Below are 23937 nucleotides of genomic sequence, written 5' to 3'. Positions count from 1 at the left end.
TTTTAACACTGTGAACAATGTTCATGTTTTGATATTTCTGCCAAGTAAGTGCTTTGCTAATGAACTGCTTCGCTTAGTTCATCTGCACAGTTCTAAAAGACTGAAGATTTTTTTCCAGGTCAGCTGCTTTATGTATAGATATGTGACTGGAATATGAGCACTCCATTTTAACATCTCAGTGTTTTGCTAAATACTTCTTTTTCCTTTAATTCTATGCCAGGTCTTAAGAAAGAAAAGCTGTTTCTAAAAGCAACTTCAAATCCAATGCAAGGGCTGTTTCTTGAAAGCCAGCTTTCTTGAAGCATCACAACAGCATCTATCATAATGCAGGATTTCTTATATTTGTGAGAAAAAGCCACACATGTATTAACTACACATCAGAGATCAGCAGAAAGAAGTTGTAATGCAGAGTTATGTAGAAAGTTTTTTTAGTTTCCCGAGACTCTGATAAGTGCATCTAAGTAAAAAACTACATTCAACATCAGCATCTGGACAATAATAAATATTTATAACCATTCTGACACATTTCTGGGTATTAAACTGCCCTCTTTTGTTTACCTCTTGCTAATCACAGTGAGAGCACAGATTTCTGTTTTGCCGCATCTTACCAAACTGATCTTCCCCAGAGGATACTACTCTCTTCAGGAACAATCTGGTCTGAGAAGTCTTACTCAAAACTATATTTATTGCAGGTAATGGTAATTGCATAAGTACACAATGTAACAGCAAAAGGAGATTTATGACATTAGTTCTCCACACCTGACTCTGGTTACACACAAATAAACATGCAAGAGTTACATATGTGCTCAGCAATTCCTGTTAGGGGCTGTAATAGTCTTCAACTTCCCCCAAGGACACAGAACAAGACTTATTCCTTTTTTGTTCAAACCCAGGTAGGAGTCTGATTTGTAGGACAGAAGGATGCACCAAACCATAGACCTGAGCAGATCTGAGAAAAACTAACCACCCATTATATAAAAGCAGCAATCCTTTTTCCTTCAGATCTCTATATCCGTAGACTTCATATTTAGTGCTGGTTTGAAGTTAACTTTTTTGAATTTTGAACTTACTATCAAGGACAAATATAAGACAAGAAATGAAGACTTACAGAAGTAGTAAGTACCTATAAAAGTACATTACTATAAAACAGTCCTAAGTTTAACTGAGCTCTCAAAAGTAATCACAGAATTAAAGTACTGATGCCACAGATACTTCTGAACCAGTCTGCTGTCCAAACAGCCATCTCCTTTGCCTAGTTGTAATGAAATAATATATTCATTGAGCAAATCCAAGGCAATATTGACAAAATCTTTCAGAAAGGAAGAGAGCTGGGGGAAGAGAGATGTAGGTAAAATGAAGTGATTTATTATTTAAAAGTATTGAAAGTTCTGCAGTGAGTTTGAGATAAAGGCCTCATTTTCAATGAGCTTTTATGCTTTTATGCTTACAACTCTCTCCCTGATCCTGCTGGTGGGGCAGTGAGCGAGTGGCCGTGTGGGGCTTGGTTGCTGGCTGGGGATAAACCACAACACTGCCCTAACAAGATTGACATTGGAGATGCCTGTGGGGAAAACTGTTTCTTCAGAGTTCAAAGGCACTAGAAAGAATAAGCATACGAATTAAATGTGTGTCCCATGAATGTGATGCTCAGAAAGAGAAATCAGAAGGCTTGTACTGTATTGAAAGCTAGGTATGTCACAGCACCTATGCCTCGGTTTCCCCATTCCTTGACTGGGAATACATACTTCAGGGCCAAATATATTTGAAACTTCACATACTGACCACTCAAAACTGTTAGAGAAACAAATATTTTAACCTTTTTAAAATATCTAGATTTTTAGAAAAAGAGTAAAAAATATTTGAGTTATTGTCTTACTCTCTGCCATCCCAACTCCCTTAGTTTCCATAACATCTGCAGCCGCTCAGCTTACTTTTTCTTCTTCTGAACTTCCTCAGATGTTTAAGTATTCATGCCTTAATTAATAACTATAACTAATGCCATTTTTTTTCCAAACGCCAAGAGTTTTTGGCAAAATCAGTGTTATAACAAAATGTACAGACTAGAGTCATGATTAACTGTTGAAACTAAAAAGCTATTACCTTTTTGCTCTCTATAAACTCCATGTAGAATTTAAAAGGTACAGATCAACACCACACTGCTGGTTCAAAGAGCGACGAAAGCTCAAAACAGCTTTCTGTTTTCAAGTTTAGCATTATTTAGTTTCACTCATGATATATTTTTCCACCCATATCAGCTTAACCAGGTAGTTTACCATGACAGAAGTAGCATCAAAAGCAGTAACAACTCTAAATCTGCATTCACAATGTTTCATGCAGAGTGAACTTGGATTAAACACACAGTGTTTATTCACAAATGGCAGAGTATTGCTAAGAGTCTAGTTTTAGAAAACCTTTCATGTGCTTTCACATACGAAAGTTTCTTTGCTCAAGCAAAGAAACTGTACAACGTAGCTTCTAACAGTGGTAACTAGTACCCAGGTTAAACATGGTAAGCTTACTATGGCTGCAGTAACCCTGCAGAGTTGACCAGATTTTTCAATCATTACCCAATTAAGGCAACATAAATTGAAACTCTGACCATTGTTTCTCAATGCCAAATGTACAGTTTACCAGTTTACCAAGATGCTGGCTCATAACTTTAGTGTTGATGTTAATACTACACCACATCATAGCAGCAGCATGAAAAGATCCTCTATGCTCAGCAGAAAATCAGATTGAAAAGGCATCCAGACTTTCAAAGTAAAAGTAAAAGAATTTTCCAAGCCAATAGAAAATTTAAACCAGAGAGATCCAGATAATCAAGTTGTGATAACTGGGTATCTCCATCCTAGAAAAGGACAGAAAAGAAAAAAGAAACTCAAAGACTACCTTGCAAGTTAATAGTTGAAGCATTTTTACTACCTAAAAGTAGTATAATGTTTTTATTTCAGAAAGAAAATTATTATTTCAGTTTTCTTAAATTACATGCAAGGCGTTAGAACAAATGTTGAAGAAAGCAATAGTCAGTAGTATGGTAAGATGGAAAAGTAAAATAAAACACAGTATGTGTTTATCACTGCTGAGACATTAAGCTATCTTTTACAGTATTTGAGATTAATTCCAGTGAAAAAAAAATAAAAACCAGAAAAGTTGGAGAACTAATTTGTCTGAATTTTAGTAAAGTTTCAATACAGCTGGATATAGGAAAACAAATGAGAGATGGCATAGAGCAGCACAAGAATACAAAAATGAGTAAAGAACTAGTTTCTGCCAGTCTATTCATCTAATAGGAATGGATGATGGTGAGCAGAATTCAAGGTTTGACCTCAGGCCATATCTTAGTTTCATTTATTGTCTTAGTACATAGGTATCAAGGGTACTGATGAAAATTGATTGCAATGAAGTTATAGTAGAGAAGCAGGTCATCCAAAGGCTTTTAGTAAAGCGCTCCGCCAGTCCACAGTTTGGGCCTCAATAGTTTCACTTAAAAAATCATTCTCATCTCCTATTCCCTAACTCTAGTTGCAGAAGGCAGCAGTTGGTTTAATTCCAGAAAAACATTGGCCTTTTTCAGTGAGATTCAGCACACGGGGTGGCCAAGCACCATGTTTCCTCTCCCCTGCTAAGAAATCCTGAGACAGCAGCTTTCTGCAGAATAGTACCACCACATATTTTTCTTCATACCATTTGTTGCTACTTGTTGAATAGAAAATATTCTAATAGGCATAATAATGGAAAAATAACTATCACACCTTAGAAAGGAATACAGTATTCAGAGTTGGAGAAAACACACTTCAGATTTTGCCATGAATTAAAGCTCACTGAAATAATTGCTTTCTCTGTAATTAATTTGTTCAACTAGATTAAAAAAATAACTTGACATCAAAAATAGCCTGTCACTAGCCTTAAAGGTCAATTCTTTAACTCCATCTAACATAAGTTAGCTACCAGAAAACAGTCTATGTTAGAAGAAAACTAATCTTGAAGAAAATATATTATGCTATTCACATGTAGTGAGTTCGTTGAATTCTTCCAAAATGCAAGGTGCAACTCATCTTTAAACTGTAGACTCATGAGCAGGGGAAGGACTGCTAAGTACAAAACCAGCTAGCAGAGAAGCTAAACTTCAGTACATGCAAAAGAGGTCTTCCAATAAAATTTAAAATGAGATCAGTTAAAGAGTGAGAGAGAGACATGAAAAGACTGTTCCAGACTGGGGATTTGCAAAAAAACACTGAACCAGAGTAGACAACTTATCTGGGGAATGCAGCTGCTTGACATAACCCTGGCAAAAGCGAGCATTAAAATAATTCCCTGAGGGACAGTTGCTTCCAGATCTCTAGTTTTGCATTAAGGTAGGCCTCTTTCTGCTTGATAAGGGTAAGATAAAGCACAATTTTAAAAAGCAAGTTGTTTATAGTTCCTAGTCAGAAAAAAAAGAGCCGAAGTTGATTAGGTAACTTCTGGTCCTCTCCTGAGCAGTCTGTTGTCTCGGTAAACAGCTTCTTGCCAAAGCAAGTAAAGCTCCTCTAGATGTAAAGCAAAAAGCAAAAGGTAATTTTGCCACAGCACCAGGAAAGTACCTCAGAACTGCATGAGATTTATAGCAAAATACATGCACTGATAACTTCTGTGTAATTTTGCAAAAATACGTTATTCTAAAACAGGTCGATAAAGAGCCAGGGCTCAGACACTTGGCAACAGAGCTGCAAGTTGCTCACACATTTACTAAACACCTCAACTAAGCCATACAGAATGGCTTGTGCCTAATTCTATAGCACCTAGTAGCACCTAGTTACATTTCAATAGTATGAAAAGTTATGCAGCACAAGAAAAGAAAAACTAAGACACAATATGTGTAGATGACTTCACACCCCAAATGTTTTTCTGTAGCTAGAGAGTTCTCACCTACAGAATTCTACAACAGAACCTTTCTCAGGAAAAGGAAAATAAAATCCCTCTTGCTCATTTAAAGTTGAGGATGGCTGCTGTCTCAAAGCCTTTTTCACATTCTTTATATTTACCCCCAAACAAATCCCTAAAAATGTTTCTTCATTAATTATATGAAATTCAATTATAAATTATTAGATGTCAGATGTTACCTACAAGCAAAACCATACCAGGTGCTACACAGTTTTTATTGCTGTGTAAGTTCTCAGCTCCAGCTATAAAGTAATACTTCAATAAATTCAATAAGCACAGAAATGCCCAGGGAAGCAAAATAATCATAATTAGCTCAGTGCATACTTCAGCTGAATGACCTAATTTAAAAAGTGTTTTGCAAAGCAATTCTCATATTGAAAGGCAATTACACAGAGCAAAATAAAAATAGCATTTTTGAGATCCATGCAAAAAAGCACCGGCAAGTATCCATGAAAAGGGATGTAAGAGATTACAGAGGATAGTAGGGAAGAGCACACATTTTCAATTTTTTCCCATGCCTGCTCTGTTTTTTTGTTTTTTTAACAAGGAGAACTTAAATATCAAGAGCAACTATTAGCACTTTACTGACATGAGGCCTCCTGGTCATATCCTGAATGAGTGGGACAAAGACTACTGACATTTTGATTTTATTAAATTAGTCTTCCTTGTTAGTATTTTTCCATTAGTATAAATCTGCATGTTTTTCCCTCTCCATCCTATTTTAGGTGGCCAGCTATCCAGCAAAAGGCATGGAGGAAAAGGGATATCAACAAAACCCACCTGTCAATGACTTTAATGTCACCTGTAATGTTACCTGTAGAAGGTAAAATGCATAAGGAGATGGAAGGACTTTTAATAGGAATTGCCCATTTCTAAAACCTACAAAAAAAAAAAGCTTGAAAAAGTAAATTTTTCATTATGTTGTGGTCAGATGCTTTTAGTAGCTTGCTGGTTTGTTCATCATCTCTACTTAGTACTATGAAACAAGGAGATTCCACATAAACAACGGTAAAGAGTCATAAATATTTTGTTTTCCTTAAATAATATTAGACATCTCTGTCTACAGAAGCCTCAGTGCAGATCACCAAGATACAGTTGAACCTCCCATGAGAAAACCATTGAGAGAGACAGAAGCCCAAAAACTTTATTTGTGAAGATCCCAACTGAGGATCTTGCATTGTTTTGCCACTGACATTTCTGTATGCAAAGACATAGATGTACTCAAAATATTAAGGAAGATTCATAGCAGAGAATACATGTATACATACATATGTGTATATTTTACATGCACACATGTCAATACAGTTGAGAAAAATACTAATTTCTTGCCCCTTCCTTCCATGATTGCTATGGGTAATGTATCATGGAAATGAGAGAAGAAAGAATAAAATCTGTGCTTTATAGATTTTTACCACTCATAAAAATAAGAAAATCTTGCATAACAGGAAAACTGTAACAAGATTTTGCCCACAGACAAGTGTTTTCAGTGTGTTTTTTAACAGAAATCATTACCTCTATCTACAAAGCTTGTCTTGCTGGTATTCCTAGAATCATAGGATGACTGAAGTAGGAAGGGAACTCTGGAGATTGTCTACATCCAAACTTGAAGTAGAGTCACCTACAGTGAGTTGCCAAGGGCTGTGACCTGTCAGATTTTGAATATCTCCAATGATGTGAGATACCCACAAACTCTTTGGCAAGTGGATGTATCTTACATGTGTATCTGAAAAACTGTTACCATTGTACAAAGGGTATGTGATCATCCTCTCGTTCCCCAGTTCTTTGCCTGTCAAATTACTTGAAACACTGCAGAGCAGGGAATCCCTCCTCAGATGCTTTGTTATGATGACCAGCAAAAACAAAGCCCTGTTCCAGACTGGGCCACTGTGATCTTTGGATTTTTCCTCCCTGAACTTGAAATGATACCTGGTTGCTACTTAACAAATGATGATATTTCATCCATAGTTGCTGTATATTAAATTAATTGATAATATCTCAGTTTTGATAACAGAATCCAATTCAAAGACCTTATGCTATAAAACATGAAAAGCTTGAGATGAACACTACTTGTATTACAAAAACTTAAAACAAAGATTTTTAAAATCTTCCAAGCAAAGAGAAGTAGCTTTGGAGTAATACTGCACATTGCAGAATGACCTGCTGCAACAGCGAATTGTGATGAATTATCTGATGGGTGGAATTTTATCAGCTCCACACAATACAATAAAAACATGGAATGATTTGTGACGTGCAAAATAAAGAGGAGTAATTCTAGCCAAAGCATCCCTTCCTTCTGCCAGCATCTACCACTAATTAATTTTCCATTTTTTTACATGGGAACAAATACAAGTGATAAAATGGTTTCTGCCAAGTTGAGCCTAAATTGATAAACTGTGGAAAAATCTATCACACAGATAACATGAAAACAGATGAAAACAGAAAGTTAAAGCTGAGCATACCAGGCAAAAATCCTTCTGTAAAAAAAACTAAAACAAAGAAAAAACCCTAAAGACCCCCAAAGAAACCCACAAAAACCCCAAATACCACCTCCCCCCCCTCAAAAAAACCCTCAAAACAAAAAACCACTGCAGCTTTCTGAAATTTTCTTTTAAGTGCTTTGGGCTTTTTATCTACTTTTGAATTAACTTTCCTAGGATTTCTAATTGAAAGAGTTTCTTCTCTGTATTTTGAAAGTTGCCTTAACCAATGCTACTAGACTCCCAACTAGATTCTCCATCTTAGTTCAGTTCCCTTCAATGCAGCAACTATGCATGCTGCACAAAAGCAGACTACCTTTGCATTTTCAGAGATTGCATACACCAAGCAACTAATTTAAACCCACCTCCAGTATAGCTCTTATAACGGATGACAGCTGAGGACAGCACAGACAAGTTGCATCTAAGAGTGGGGGTATTTTCTTGTTGAAAGATATGCTCCTGTCACAGCTGCTTTAAGCCATTTGGCATAAATACAGAGCAGTGTGAAAACAAGGTCTGTTAGGAAGCAGGACCTATGTTTCATCAGCCCCCAAATACCACTTTCAGAACAACAGTTCTCGGGGAATCTACAATTGCCTGAGTAAATGGGAGTTCACTGCTTCAAGTTATAAACAAAATTAGTGCTGTAAATTCCTGTAGTCACTCTCTCTTTCTAAAACAGCAACTAAATTCTAGTTTAAACTCAAACTTGTAGCAGTTATTGTTGTCAAAAACTGAACAAAAATAGATCTATTTTAAAAGAGAACTGTAAAATTCAGATAAAGCTTTCAGGAATCAAGAAATTCTACTGATCTTCCTCCGATGGTAATTTTTAAGATATATGAATCAGTGTTAAGTGGTTAACTGCTGTATTGAGCTCAACAGCTTTAAAAATAAAAGGAGATAGCTTTGAAACAAATGGGAAAAAAACTTCCTTGATTTTTCACCTTGATTTTCACTTTGTTATATTTCAAGAGCTAATGACTATGCAAGTTGATTTTATGTACTTTTTATTGCACTAAACACGGATGGTTTTGTGTTGTAAGGCTAAAATGGGAAATAATATTTTCAAGATAGAAAAGAATACGGTCTGTGAGTGTCACATGGCAGATGAGGTATTTAAAGTGTATTTAAATGGTCCTTGAGTCACTTAAACTCAATGGGTTCCAGGTTAAAGTACAAGCAGAATGGCTATTGTTTCCTCAGAGTACAGAATGCAACCACTTGAAACATTTAGATGTGACAGTGGTCAAATCACAGCAAAACACCTTCTGTAAGGTGCAGTGAGTTTTTGGCCCAATACATGTTTTGTTTTCTCTATTCTGTGAAACAACCTTGAAGTTTCTGAAGGGCAAACCCCAACATTCTACTAACAAATCTAACAAACCCAATGACTGTTATTTCTCCATTCCTCTTCAATCACCATGTGCATATGGATGCACTTGGAGAGCAAGTCAAATGAGGACTAAGATTTGGCATTAGCATTTAGCTCTGTGGTAATCAGTTACAACCCAAACCACCCACAAGAACCAGAATAATGTGCTTAGGACAAACCTATGTGGCCTAAACCAACAATTTTACCATGCAGGGGCCTGACAATGAAAATCAAATGAGTTAACAAATATTCTCCAGATGAGAACACTGCCTCACTGAAAGAAAAAAAAGTTAGTTGGGGTGACTATGTTTAGACTTACTCTTTAACTCCCACAATCCCTTCAAACAGGGTCTGAATTCACATTTCTAAAGACTACTCTGTCAGTACAGTTAGAAATAAATAATAACATATTTATGACAGAGAGATAAAGTACACATAGTTAATCTAAGCCTTAAGAGATCTGCCTTAGTTCTGCATGATTATAGAAACTTTGACAGATATCCCACAGTGTGGTGTAGGGAATGTAACTCTCTAAGATAATGCTTTTTGAAAACTAATTTCTACATGAGTAATTTGGTTAAGTAATTTCTCCCTTTCTGTTTTAGTTTTCTACTCTTAGAAACTAAGCTACTAATAGGATTAACTGGTAAGTGCTATGATGAATTACTTAATATTAAAAAAATACTACAGTCTTCTGGCATTGTAACAACATACAAATGCTGGATGACCATTTCATGTCAAAGCTACATTTAGCTAAGAAGTTTTCAGCCTGAGAGAGAATACACAGATTTGTTTCCTGGACAATGGATTGAAATATTCAGTGCCATTTCAGGCATTACTGAATGATGGCCTGTTTCAGGACTTTTTGGACGTCAGCAGTAAGGGCTACTTTCCACAACAGCACTCTGACTGCAGGAGATAAAAGTGTGTTTATTCTTTTTTCACAGGGGAGGAAAACAATGACAAAAGCAGGAAGGCAGCAGCAATGCAGAAATCTGGAGGCGCTGATAAAGGGGAGGGAGAATGGAGAAAGTTGTTCAAATAAATCCATTCTGGTCAAAATCAGACAGGTGACAACCACGTGTATATGACACTGAATTGAAGTGCGAATCATAATTTCAAAATTAAGTAATTAAAGAAAAAATTAAATTTCATTAGGGGTGAGAAAAAAATATTTGAAATACAGAACACAAACTGAAGTATTTCAAACCTTTAGAACACAATTTCGCGTTGTTCTTCCTGAGTGCACTACACAACTCCTAAAAAAAAGAAAGGACACTGCATTTGTTCAAAGCCTTGCTGCTGCACTCTCTGAAGTACACCTAATTAATACTGACATGTTATTGCTTCCCTCTTGACATCTTGTGAACAGTCAGAGCTAGCCAAATAGCAAGCCAGGATAACCTCTGGCTTGGAGAAAATTTCAGTTAGTGACAAACAGTAAAAAAATAGCACCTGAGAACAAGGCAGATCTTAAAATGAGCATTGCTCAACAGAACAGAGTGAATAACTGTATGGATTTAAACATTAACTGTATGAGGAATAATTCAGTTGCACAAGGAAACAAAGAGAATTTTAAAGAATTAGTTTTGTTGTTCAGCTGATTTAATTAATAACCCCCCCAACATTTTACAAGGGGTAAAGATAGCAGTGAGCATGAACACAAACACGCTGCCCCCTGCAGCCAGCTCTCTGTTAGAATAGCTCACATCTTAGGTAATGCAGAAGTATGACCCAGTTAGTTCAATTTCTCAAGTTCAGGTAAGCAGAACACAGCTAAACAATTTTTCATCTACTCATGGATCAAGTCACCAACATTTGGTGTTAAACTGTCCTAAGGCTTTCATTAATAAGGCAAAAACCTCCCCCCAAGCCCTCACATGTATGATTATCATTTTGCTGGCAAACAGATCTCTTTCATCACTCTTAACTGCTCCAGTTTTGACACCATCGCAAAGACCTCCTGTTTTTCATTTTAGTAAATCTCTTGGAACAGGAGTAAATCAGTGAAGACCCTAGAAAAAGCAGCAAAATGAGTAAGTACTTGTTTCTTTAGAAAACTGTAATTTTGGAAAAATATAATCTTTTAACAGCTGATATCAGCAAATAAAAAGTGACTTCATTCAGATAATACATTAGACTTCTGCAGAGAGCATGCCTTCATGGTTACATAAACAGAATGTGGAGTCTACATGAGAGACAAATGCAAGAGTCTCTATGCAGGAACTCCAAAGCACAGCACATGCTGCAAGTCACAGGAGGAAGTACAACAGTTCTGAAGCCATAAAAACAACCTTTCTGGTCTTTACTCAAACATTTATTCAATAATTTAGATTAATAAGGTTGTTTCTGTGTAGAAAGAGTAGATCATATTCAGGAACAAATACTTAAAAAGACTTATGGCCAAAATGAAAAATAGTAAAGCTTCAAAATTTAATTTTTCATCCTTCTTACCAGAGTTTTGTAACATCATTAAAAGGATGGATTATAAAAGGAGAAAACTTACGTATTCCCAATATGCCACTGTCGTTCATACAAATTTAAACAAATATTTTATTTAGCTTTTGTTTTTCTCTGGACAACTACAAAGACTATCTCAAATCAAAGATTAGCACCAGGAAATGTTACTGAGTGTCAGATGTCACTCACTCTAAAATTTTAATCAAAAGAAAAAAAGTCCTTAAAACCAACTGCAGGTTCAACTATTTCCAGTAAATTTACTTGAAGAGGCAGAGGTGTGTACATATGCTACATGCTAGAACTTGTGTCATCCTTACATCTTATTGCCTTTTTGCTGCATTTTATACACAAAGTTATTATGATCTGTACTTGGTATTTTCTCCTCTAAAAAGAAATTCACCAGAGCTTATTAAATAAATCTAAGCTCTAAGGTAATTTTTACAAGGAAACAGTAGCATTTTATATTACCTTCCAAGCATTGCTAGAAAGCCATATCAAATAATTTTAAAATATTAAATTCATCACAGAAAATAAGGGGTTTTTTACACAGATATTTTGTTCATAAACCAACTGTCAGCTTAGAATTGAGAACACAAATATCAGAAGTTAATGTTTCAGCTGTTTTTATAGAGGCTGGTACCTCCACAGTGCTGTGGCTATAGCTCCTCTGCCACTGAGATCTTATTCCTTTATAACAAATAGGTAAATACACACTAAGTGTTGGGATGTGCAGATATTAATCTATACGCACAGGAAAGACTAAATATTGCAAACTTCCTCCTTAAAATACTTCTTGCAATAGTCAAAAGATCAAGAAGTAAACACAATCTTGTACTTTTTCCCTACATGAAATTACATAGACAAGTATTTCTATAGCATACATCTTTAATATTTGTATTTAAACAGCATAAATTTCTCAGAATCTACTCAATACAATATCTTAGTACAGAAAACGTCTAGAATAGTAGAGAAAGCTTTTAGAAACAAAATTTAAAATTATAAGAATTCTTGCAAAGGACTGGCCAATCCGATGAAATGAACAGTTACCTCCAAGCTTGGACTCAGAAAAGCTCATAAAAAGGAAACTTTCATTGGAAGCCCAGTAATTTTCATCTCACATATCTCTTAAGACAGCTAATTTCTCAGTTATTCTGAAGAGCATTGTGTGTTTACACACTATTTATTCAAAAGTGGATTCAGAGGAGGGACAAAAAGATACCTAGAAAAATAAGGTTTTATTTTCACTGAGTTGCACTGCTTTAGGTTGACTGTCTGCTCCTTCAGAAAAAGGAACCTTTTGGCATTTGTCAGCAGGCTCAAATATCCTGAAATGCTGAAAAGGCGAAACAAAAAATTTTCCCTGTGCTGCCTTTCTATCTGATCTTTTGTCTCATATGTTTGCCTCGGGGATGCACAAGAAATTTCTCTGAATAATTCATAAGTACCTAGGCAGGAACCAGCTTCCACTTCTGAACAAAAAGATTTGGTAACAAGCTGATTTCAGCTGTTATATTCTGCTCTATCTGGAAGAAAACTGGATTAAAAGAGAGAAAGTAATCTTCCTAACATAGTAAGCACAGAATATATACATGTATGTATCTATGAAGTATATAAAAAACATACATTTATGCTGGGGGAGGCACCTTTGTACTTAAAGCTACATTCATTTGAGGGCAAGACTGATTCTCTACCTTTCAAAAATTCAAGAAACCACGTAGCATGAAGGTAACGAATAAACGTGCAGAATGTAGAGATCAGCCCTACTCTGTGCTGATGTGGCCTCACCCCAAGTCCTGTGTGCAGTTTTGAGTGCTACAATATAAGAAAAATATTAAGCTATTAGAGAGTGTCCAAAGGAGGGCAATACAGATGGTGGCTGAGGGCACTTGTTCAGCCTGGAGAAGAGCAGACTGAGGGGAGACCTCATTGCAGTTACAACTTCCTTGTGAGGGGAAGAGGAGGGGCAGGCACTGATCTCTTCTCTGTGGTGACCAGTGACAGAACCTGAGGGAATGGCCTGAAGTTGTGTCAGGGGAGGTTTAGGCTGGATATTAGAAAAAGGTTCTTCACCCAGACGGTAGTGGGGCACTGGAACAGGGTCCCCAGGGAAGTGGTCACAGTGCCAAGCCTGACAGAGTTCAAGAAGCATTTTGTCAACATTCTCAGTCACATGGTGTGATTCTTGGGGATGGTCCTGTGCAGGGCCAGAAGTTGGATTCGATGATCCTTGTGGGTCCTTTCCAACTCAGGATATTCTATGATTTTATGAATTCAACTTTTAGTTTGGAATAGCAGAATCACCGGTCTTTCCTCTAGACTACAGTATCTTACCACAAGCCATCTTTATATCCTAATGGTGTTGAATATTAGGCAGATGCAAATGATTTTCTGTAGTCTCTATTAGGACTGAAATAGTCTTATTGCCTGCAGATCCTTTTTATGTCCCAACAGAATAAATTCCAGAAAAGACTGTTTCCAAAGCATTTTCTTAATAAGAATACAGATCCAAAACTCATAAGCTATGGCTCACAATTTCACAATACAATATCATCAGTTGAGATGACAGTACTTATGAAGGTAGACTCCAGACTTACCAGCCTCTGCATGCTTTTCACATGTGTAGGACTAATAGATAAGGCCTCTTCATACCAGCGTTTGGCTTCATCAATATTTCCACGAAGTTCAGACACCTGACCTCTCATGTAGAGAACGTAGTGGGACATGGGAAAGAGGTTAGCTGCTTCCTGGGTACACGCTGTGGCCTCAGCAGGCTTCCCAATCCCTATGTAGACTTCAGCTGTGGAAGGAATGGGAGGACCAATTAATGATTCCTGCTTCATCATTAGATTCTCACATTAGACGTTGTCACATGTGCTCTATTTGTAAATAGCTTCATTCTGAACAAAGGCTACATTCTCCCCAAAAATTTGCATTTTAAGAGAAATTATTATCTAAATTACTTTAAATTAATTATTCTTCTAGAAAAGTTGCTTTTCTAGCTATAAAAGGAGTTACAGCCTCTAAATGGCTTTTTTAAACCCCAGAATTCTCTTTATAGTTTGTTATTTATAACTTAAGTCTGGGATTTTTTAATTTTAGTTTTATTTTTGAGATGTGAGCATGCCAGTATTCCAGTACTATTTAAAACAATTGAGTAGCCAGACATACACTTCTATAAATCAGATTGACTATAGGGGGAAAAAAAAAGGGTTCATTCAGTAAGCAATTAACAACTAACAACAGAACAAGTATTTGCCTTCAGCAGCTCTTATGACACTCTTCAACACTGCTATTTCTCCACCCTGCTGGATTATCCTAATCTCTTGCTGAAAGAGTGGGAGAAGAGAGGAATAAAGAGATCCTAAATGCAAGAAAAAACTATTAAAAATTCTGACCCATAAAGGGTCATCTTTCCCTTTATGTTGGTACAAACCCAATAAAAATGAAGCCTCAAGGTAATTGTATAACTGCATTCTATTGTATTGCACTGTACAAGAGTTTTACAGATTAAGGTTTAAATCAAGGTGTTGCATCGAAACAGCAAAGTGATCTATCACTGCTCAAGATATGCCTCTCACTGTACTGTGCAGGCCACCCATCTTGGTTTAAAGTCTCAAAGATCAGGAACTCACACTACAACAGTGGATTTGGGATTATGCCTAAAACTCTGAATGAGACTGATGTTTGAGTGCCTTTAAAGGAGCTTTTCTCTGAGACAATTGCATCAAACAGACTTGACAGCATCTTTAACTAGTTAACTTCAGTACAGTAGGGTGTATAAACTGTAATTTACAGGTGATACCTGCTATTATTTCACAATTAATTCACAATTATTATTTTCATCAAAATTAATTTATAACAATGACTAACAAAACACTGACTTTCAGTAGCAGTAGATGGGCAAACACAGTTATTTTCTTCCTCTAAGACCTGATCCTACTGGTGGGACAACAGATCTTTTTCTACCAGAGGAGCATTATTTTGCTTCTCATCACTCGGTGATTTCACAGAACACATTCTACCAAACGCAGCATGTCCACATGGATGTATTGATTAATCCAGTATATTTTTAGAAACTACCGAAATGTTATTTGATGGAAAAAGTCTCACCCACATGAAGAACTAACACATGAAATTGCAGATCCAGTCACACTTTCCCCCAACCCTAAAAGAACCATCTCACACAGTCAGAGATGGTACTGTATAACTAAAGAACAGCAAAGTTCTTTCTTCTGGAAGACAATGAACAGCTAAAATTTTGCAATCAAAATCAAAATTTAGGAGAATATAATTTTTCTAGGATTTTACTTTTACTGTTAGTAGACTCCAAAGAGCAAGTGGTAGCCTAATTTGTGAGCTGTACATAGAGCAGAAAATGTGAATTTTACTGAGAGGTGTTTTTTTAAAAAACCTCTGCAATATTTTTGAAAAGCTTTGGGTACTGTTACTCTTGAGTGCTTTTTGAAAAGGTACTATGTGAGAAACAACATTTTAGTGAGTACAAAATACATTACATTATTTAAATGCTAACAATTTGAGGTCTACAGGTCTTGCTGTCTCTTCTCCAGCATCACCAGATTTGAAACATAATTTGAAATACACACTCCCAAGTTGCTTGGTGAAAAGACAAGTTCAGAAAAATATAATTTACACAGACTGTAAAAGGTAATATGTAAAGCTAATTATTAATTAAGCAATTAATAAGATAATTATTAGATATTAATACTCAGTAACTAAAAATTACTCCCATTGGTGATTGTCTGCTATCACAATAATTTTAGACTGAAATATAAGCAGAGATTGTCTATTTTAACAGAATACAGTTGAAATTCTGTATTTCTTGAGAAGAAACAATTACGGTAGTAATAGCTTTTAACACTAGGCTGCAATACTGCTTATAAATTCATCTTCTGTTAATGTAAGAGATAATAAATCTTGCTGTCCTGCTCATGAACTGCAGCAGAGAAATTTGAGTTATTAACACACCTTCCTAAAAGTATTAAATTTAAACAAAATAATTCCTTTTGTTTTTAAAGTAACTCTGTAATAACTTTAAACAATTTTCTCCTTTCCTCTACCAGAAGTTATGCCACCCCAACAGAATATACAGCAGGCTTTTTGAAAAACTGTGCATGAGTGAATGACTAGAAAATGGAAGCTGTAGCTAAGTGTTAAGCATGAAAGTTCATTCAGGAAATTTCTGAATTCAAAGGAGAGCTGTTCATTCTGAGATAATGACTTCAAACTGAATAAAAATGTTAAAAATTAACATGACAAATTCAAACAAATCAGTTGTGGAAAACTGGCAAGTGCCAGCAGGAACATCTTCGTAGGAACATCTCAGAGGAGCAGCCGTTTAAAAAGAAACCAGGTGCCAATCTGATGTGCTCTTTCCAGTAACTCCACCTGGGGAACACCAAGAATGCCTTCTGGCTCAAACACTTCCAACACTTACATGTGCATTTTATTGAGGAATCAATCTATTTTCCATTCAAGCACCATAGCAATAATGAGTTCAGTCTTGATGCATTTCTCAAAGGACTATCACAGTCATTGATCACTTAGGGACAGGTCAGGTTTTTAACAGTGAGCTACTGAAGAATGGACTAACTGCAGAAGTCACTTAGTTTCACATTTAAAATAAGCCTGATTTTCCACCTTTACATGATACGTCCAAAAATGAAAGGTTGAAACAGTCCATTAATAAAAACAAGATGAAAAATTAAAAGCCAGTTACCGTGTACAAAATCAACTTCTTTGGACTGAATGCCATGCTCATTTACACTAATGTCAGCTGAAATTACACTGTATATCCACCCATAAGAACAAGCATTTTTCTATTTTTTTACACCACCTGTATTAGTTTGGGTAAATACCTTCCACTAAGTTTTGCATGTATTAGAACTTATTTACATAACTTTTCCATGTCTCTATAATCTTACGTGAAGAATTATTCTTAATTTTTGTATTCTAAGATTTAAAGCTTATTAAAGATTTTTCTCTCCCCCACTAAGAAGTAAAACCCTGCACGATCATACAGGGACTCAAACAGTTAAATGTGGCATGAGTCTCAAAAAGGAAGCAATTTCCCAACAGTAAATCTTCACTTTTATTTAAAGAATATGTGCTGTAAGGTGTTAAGTAATTTGTTAAGTAATTTTATCGCTGTTTTTTGTGCAAGTAACCTATATATACAGTGATGAAGACACCTTCCAGAATATCTGTTTTGTATTGTGCTTCTGGGAAAAACTTTATTCTCAGTGTTCCTACAGTAAAGAGCCTTTCTCGAGGCTCAGCATATTTACTGTAGCAGGACAAGCAGCTAAACAGCAGGATACCTAAAGACTCTGAAACACAGCACAAATTACCAACAGAAGCACCAAGAACAGGATCATTTCAAAAAGAAAGGAAGCAGACTTCAGGTTGCAGAACCTTCTCTGAAGGTAGACAGCAGCTCTCTTTAATCTCTTGGGGTTTTTTTTGTTTTCATTGCTTCCCATACACAAACAGGCAGAGCACTCTTCATGCTCTGCTGTGTCCTTCTACTGGATCTTTAACACTTCAGCTCATTGTCCAACCCAGCTCTCTTCTACTTCCCACCCATGCTTCCTTCTGCTGGGAGTCAAGAATATGGCCTACAGACCACGTGTGCCAAGAGAGATATTTTTAAGAGTGAAAAGTGGCCTGTGTAGTGGATTGCAGCAGCCAACCACCAATGTGTATGCAAATCTGATTAAGTTGTGAACTAAAAAGGAATTAGAAAAGTGTGTCCAGACCCCTCCTTTGTGGGCAAAACAGCAGCAGTCACTTGCATGAATCGAAAAATCAGCAACAGGACATGACCAACAAAAACTAAAAAAAGCCAAACAGAAAATTAGCAGTTCAACAAGCTGCCGAGGAAGGCTGAGAAATTATCAGCATTACAGATGCTAAGAGTTACTGAGGATGGCTGTCTGTGACAGTTTATAAATATTTAAAATCCATGATGCCATGAGGCAGGGCAGGAGACTACACTATGCTCTGTTGGACCCTACGTTGTTCTAATCTGTGTTGTTTTCAAGGAGTCTTTCCACCCCCAAATGAGATCACTATTATTAATCACTGTAACTGCTCTTTCTTTCCAATCTTCCGAGCTTTTACTCTAAACCACTAAACCATTAATAACTGGGAGCCATTGCCCTGCAATGACTTTCACACAATAAAACTGTTAAAGCAAATAGGTAAATTAAAATGCTAAGAAATAAAGGATGGTTTTGTTAAATATAAACATGAAGGGGGAAAAAAAAAGTGTATCACTGAAAAATGCTCTGAGAGCAGACCAAAGCAGAACAATTGCTGGTTGATTTCTAAATTACGCCTTTCTGATGCAAATATCATTAAAAACAATTGCAAGTTATACAGTTTTAACTGTGTAAAAATACACTGCATTATCATTTTCTGGTTAAAATTTTATGTAACTGTCACTTGTGATATTACATTTAGCTTGAGGCTTGGAGCAGCATAACAATACTCAAGATGACTCCACATTTAGACAAAAAATCCTGGGTATCTTACATTAATGAAGTCAGAAGGAAGAGAACTGAATGAGAGCTCATTATCACAGCTTCAAGGGACAGGTTGTTCAACTACTACTGTTTTTTTCCCCACATATGCAGAGTTATTTATTTCCAATTATAAAGATCTGTAGTTACAAGAACTCTATTTAATAATCTTGGAAACATCTCTTCACATTCAATGGAATCAGGACACCTAAATTTCCATATACTATGATTTTTCTAGGTACTTCAGAAATTAAATTCTTCAGGGGTAAGGGAGAGAGTGTTCCTTTTGTTCTACAGAAGATATGACTCCACTGATAACAACTGCATTCTAAAAATACTGTCTTACCTTTTATAAACTGACTTACATACAGAACAACTCTAGTGTGCTTTTTATTTCTTGGCTTGCTTCAGTGCCACATACATGGAAAATATTTGATCTGATAAGTGATAACAGATTCTGAATGAAATGAACAGATTTTTGCAAGTCCTTAGGCTAGCAAGGAAGGGGAAGGCAAAGAAAAATAAATTTTACTTTCATAATACCTGCATGAAGCCATATTTGAGCCAGAGTCATCCAAGGATGCAGGGGACCTTGTTTAGGGGCACTGCTTTGCAGAGATGAAGCAACCTCGGACAATGCTTGCTCCACTCTGGAAGCTGCTATTGATGTGGCATGGACTGAACCTGCAGAAGCAATAAAAAAAAATTTACCATCATAGAAAGAACAAAGGCCATGTACATTGCATAAAACATTTAAAAGTGACTCTTTTCATAAGAGGGTTTACCCCAAATTCCTCATATTTAATTTGCATTTACCATTTTAGAGAAGTTTTTTTAAATGTCAAGTTAATTTTCCTTCTTATGAAAGTTTTTATTCTGGTCTGAAAGACTATATAAAAAACACACTGGACATCGGTAACTATACCTGATGCTTTTTTGGGTTGCTACTATGAATACTCTCTATTAAACTTGACACTTCTTTTCTGGCAATGTACAATCCAAAAAAGGTTTGTGATGGTATTGTACACTACAGTCTTCAGGTTCCTGCATGCACTTTGATGTTAGTATTTGCTATGTCTTTCCATAGAGTGCAATTAGAGGATTATTTTAAGACTAATAACAGAGTAAAAAAAAAGAGAACTAAAATACACAAGACAATCACAACATACCCCATCACAAATGCACAACTAAACTGCACTGAATGTAAAACACAACTAATCAAGAAGTCTGAGTTAAAATGCCTTGTGGCAAAAAAGTCCCTTGCTTAAAGAACATTCCCAAGGTACACTAAGGATAAAAGCTGCCATGGCTAGAGAATACCTAATGGCAATTGTACTTACTGCTACTTACAGCCAGCGTATCCAGTAGTGATTTTTTTTAAAAATCAAAAACATGAATATTTTAAGCGACACCCCTTCTTGTCATCTAAGTCTCAACATATTTCTAATTGTTTTATAATTACAAATTACAAAATCTCAGACTCACTAGACCTGATTAATAAATAATGACAGTAAAATGTTCTGCAGATACTACAAAAGAAAGAACTGATTCCTGTAAAAGTTGAACTGCACCCCAAAAGTTTGTCCTCATCACTAGAAGTTATGAAATAAACAAAACCTTTATGCTCAGTATCATGGGAATTTTAAAGACGAGATCTGCCACATAAAACATACGTTCTTAAGTGTGACAAGATAAATCAGAAAACCAGAAAGCATGAGAAACTCCCAGTATATAGATTAGGAGGAAGTTTGTCTGAAAGTGTGCATCATATTTCCTTTAAGTGACAAAAACAAGGGAAAAGCAGCACAGGACATAATTAGCATTTCATATCATTATGAAAAGGATTTGCCTGGGAGATCTGAAACAGTATGTGGCAGTGGAGCTTGCTCTCCTATACTGGCTGATGAAACAACTCAAACTCCAGCCTTCACAGCTGAGCATTCACTAAAGTTTTTGCGTATCTTATTTTAAGGCTTGACTTCTGAAGAAATAAAAATGTCTAAGTAAGAAGCACATGAAGTGTATTCCAAGAAAAATACTAGCAAGGGTATCATAAATAAGTATTAGTCATCAGCAACCCTTTTCTTGTCTGACAGCCGTTTCTCTAAATGTACCTCACTGAAGACTGTCACTTCTTACCCTTCAGGGGACTAACAGTGAAAGAGGCTTCTTGTCTCTCCAGAACAATTTGTAAAGAAAAGGTGCGATTCATTGACACAAAGGAGATTATCTAATCCCTTCCTTCTGAAAAGCAAGTATGCAATTTAGTATTAAAAAGTGCCTATACTTTCTATTGTGTAAAGCAAGGACTCTGGGTGCTAGCCAGGTCACAAGTAATTTCATGTCAAAAATGTGCTGTTAGATTTTAAGCCTCTAGTACTTAACCACAAAGCACATATGGTAATATATTATTAAAACTTTTTGTACATCAATTTATTCATAAAAAGCCCCTATACTGTGATAAAATTCTTATGAGCTTCAGTGCCACCTATATTAAAATTAAAACAGAGTGGATACTGAGCGCTTCCTACCCTGGATTTTATACTAAGTGGCAGAAAAAAGAGGAAAAAACCATAAAATATCTTCTTAGAAAAAAAATTTTTTTAAGTGGTATTATTCAAATTGTTTATATTTCCTGCTTAGGAAAGAGGTAATCCTTAACATATTGCAGCAATTAGTTCTCTGAAGATAAGATACACATATACACAGCAAGTCCTCTAGACTTTTAGAAACTCAGGCTGTAGATTATTCAATATAATCAACTAAATTTAAACAATATTGCAAACAAGTGGATTCTTGGGGTTCAAGTTTGAAGATCAATGTTAAGCAGCATACAAAGAAACTTGGTGTAAACTTTTTGTTTGGGAATTCCAGTCCTTGAAATCCTTCACACTGCAGTCTTATTTAAAATGTAGTGAACTTAAGGATGTCACAAAACAGCGAAGACCATTGATAATTGTGCTTTTTTAACTTGGTTTTGTTTCTTTAATAACCCTCTTTGCATTGGTTAAGAGAGATATCAAGGACAGGGCTACAGTTTTCAAAAGAAGGAAGGATGACCTCTAGTACAGCCTTGCATTATCTAATCAGCACAGCCACTGTATACTTTACCATACATTTACATCTTTGCTATAACCCTTTTTCTTTATTTTTTTTTTTTTGACACTGTCCAGTCAAGCTTCTTTCAGGTACATTGCACTCATGTTGATAGCTGTAACTCATAAAACCGTAAATACTTCTTCAGTATAGCCACAATTAGCTGTCATCTGACTCATTTCTGCCTCCTTCTGTTAAAACACATTTTGCAGACAACTAAAAATCATTTAAGGATCTTCTGTACTAAAAAGCTTTTTCCTGCCTTCCTTCAAATTTTATTCCTGCCTTTTCTTACTAGAACTAACTTATCTGAATTCTTTGTTCCTTGTTCTAGCCCAGGATGCTCAGGTTCAGATTTTTATATTTACATTACAATTCTAAAACATACAGTAATTTCAACTACAACTGCTAAAGATACAAAGTGGTTTGTGAGAAACTGAGGGTAAGGTATAGGTCCTGAAGTCATCTTAAAGTCTGCTTGAGGCCTCACAGATCCTACACAGCCAGTTACTTATTTGGTGGCTCCCTGACAGTTTCACTGTAAGCTCTGCTCTCTCTTCCCAGTCTTATCTGCACTTTGCTTTCACTGGTCTGAGTTCAGCACCCAACAGCCAAACACAACCATAGCCTCACTTTCAGTGTTACAATTCACTGTTGTAGCTTCCTTCAAATTCTCAGATAGAGTAGCAGCAATTTCTGATTTAAAATTTTACCGCATCTTTCACGCACACAAATATCCTTCCTCTTCTAGACAACTTCTATACCTGCTGTTAGAGCATGACACTTAAGAATCAAGAAAAAATTCCCTCAAAATACCACAAGCAGCAAAAAGTGTTTATTTTGAGATAGAAAAGCATGAGGTCTGGAAAAGTATTATATCACCGAACAGATTTCGGCTACTCACTTTTATTTATTTAGTTTTGCTCTGAAGCTTGTTTATACTACAAAAGGCCAAGTGTGAAACAGGAACTGTCTTTGCAAGATCTAGAATTCACTACTTAAATTACTTTAAATCACAGAATATTCTGAGTTGGAAGGGACCCACATGAATCATTGAGTCCAACTCTTAAGTGAATGGCCCATACAGGGATCAATCTCACGATCTTGGTGTTATTAGCACTATGCTCTAACCAACCGAGCTAACTTATTGGTTAACATCTGGAATCTCAATCACATTGCACACTGCAAAGTGTGACAGAAGGTCTTAACCATGTCAAAATGTTCCTAAATAAAAATCCAATAACCTCCCACTCAGGTTTCCTATAATGGCACTGGTCTAGAATTTACAGTTTCTACTCACCATACTAACATACGGTCTGCAGTAACCATGTTGCAGATTCTGTGTTTCAACTAAATCTCAAATAGGAAACCTACGAACAGCCTTGAACAAACACAATTTAACCAAGAAGTTAAGTCATCTCACAGAAACCTTTCTCTTCCAAGTCACACCTACAGTACAACTTTTGTGAATAAAGCATTCAATTTACTCTCTTCAGGCTTTTCTTAAATATTACAGGAGAGTCTACATGAACCCATCTATTAAATACCATTTATAAGTCATCCTGTGTAAATGAACGTGTTATGACTTCTTCAGTTCTTTTCTTGGTCATTTCCTCATAAATTCTTCACAATGTAGCCTGATGGACATAAACTAATATGTGGACTCTAACAGCACCTATCTGGAATGCAAGCTTGGAGAAAAACAAAATCATTTTGTTATGAACATCCAATTTTCCTTCTGAAAATGAGTAAAAGACTGGACCGTCACCTTTCATGGAACATGTTCATACCAACTGATAAAAGCACTATGGCAAGTTTTCTTTTTATGCCGTAAAAGAGAACATTACTCAACAGTTTTACATTCATCATGTTTTCAACATTTCAACATTTACATTTAGAAAAAAATACTTTAACTGCAATGCTCATGCAGGAGAAAAGAGGAAAAACCCCACAACTTTCAACTTTACATGCACACAGTTGGCAGTAAGAACATTTAGTGATGTGACACACAAACAACTCTATGCTAAGAAAAGCAATTGCTTGATACAAAGAGGCAGTACCTTCT

At 36.0% G+C, this 23937-nt stretch overlaps 1 protein-coding gene across 2 annotated transcripts in view; it reads right to left on the bottom strand.

Annotated features, from left to right (window-relative positions):
• The window catches only part of TTC7B (tetratricopeptide repeat domain 7B), a 114244-nt gene that overhangs the window by 15966 nt on the left and 74341 nt on the right, over positions 1–23937 (bottom strand). For both annotated transcript variants that reach the window (XM_027637994.1, XM_027637995.1), the window contains 2 exons: positions 19320–19460; positions 13830–14032 (listed from right to left, as the gene is read on the bottom strand). In XM_027637994.1, coding sequence (XP_027493795.1) covers positions 13830–14032; positions 19320–19460 — 344 coding nt within the window. The remainder of the gene's footprint in view (positions 1–13829; positions 14033–19319; positions 19461–23937) is intronic.

The sequence above is a fragment of the Corapipo altera genome, unplaced genomic scaffold (genome assembly GCF_003945725.1).
Source record: "Corapipo altera isolate COAL_440 unplaced genomic scaffold, ASM394572v1 23, whole genome shotgun sequence".
NCBI classification, from domain to species: Eukaryota; Metazoa; Chordata; class Aves; order Passeriformes; family Pipridae; genus Corapipo; species Corapipo altera.
Note: the sequence above shows the minus strand (reverse complement) of the source record. Positions and strands in the feature narration are given on the sequence as shown.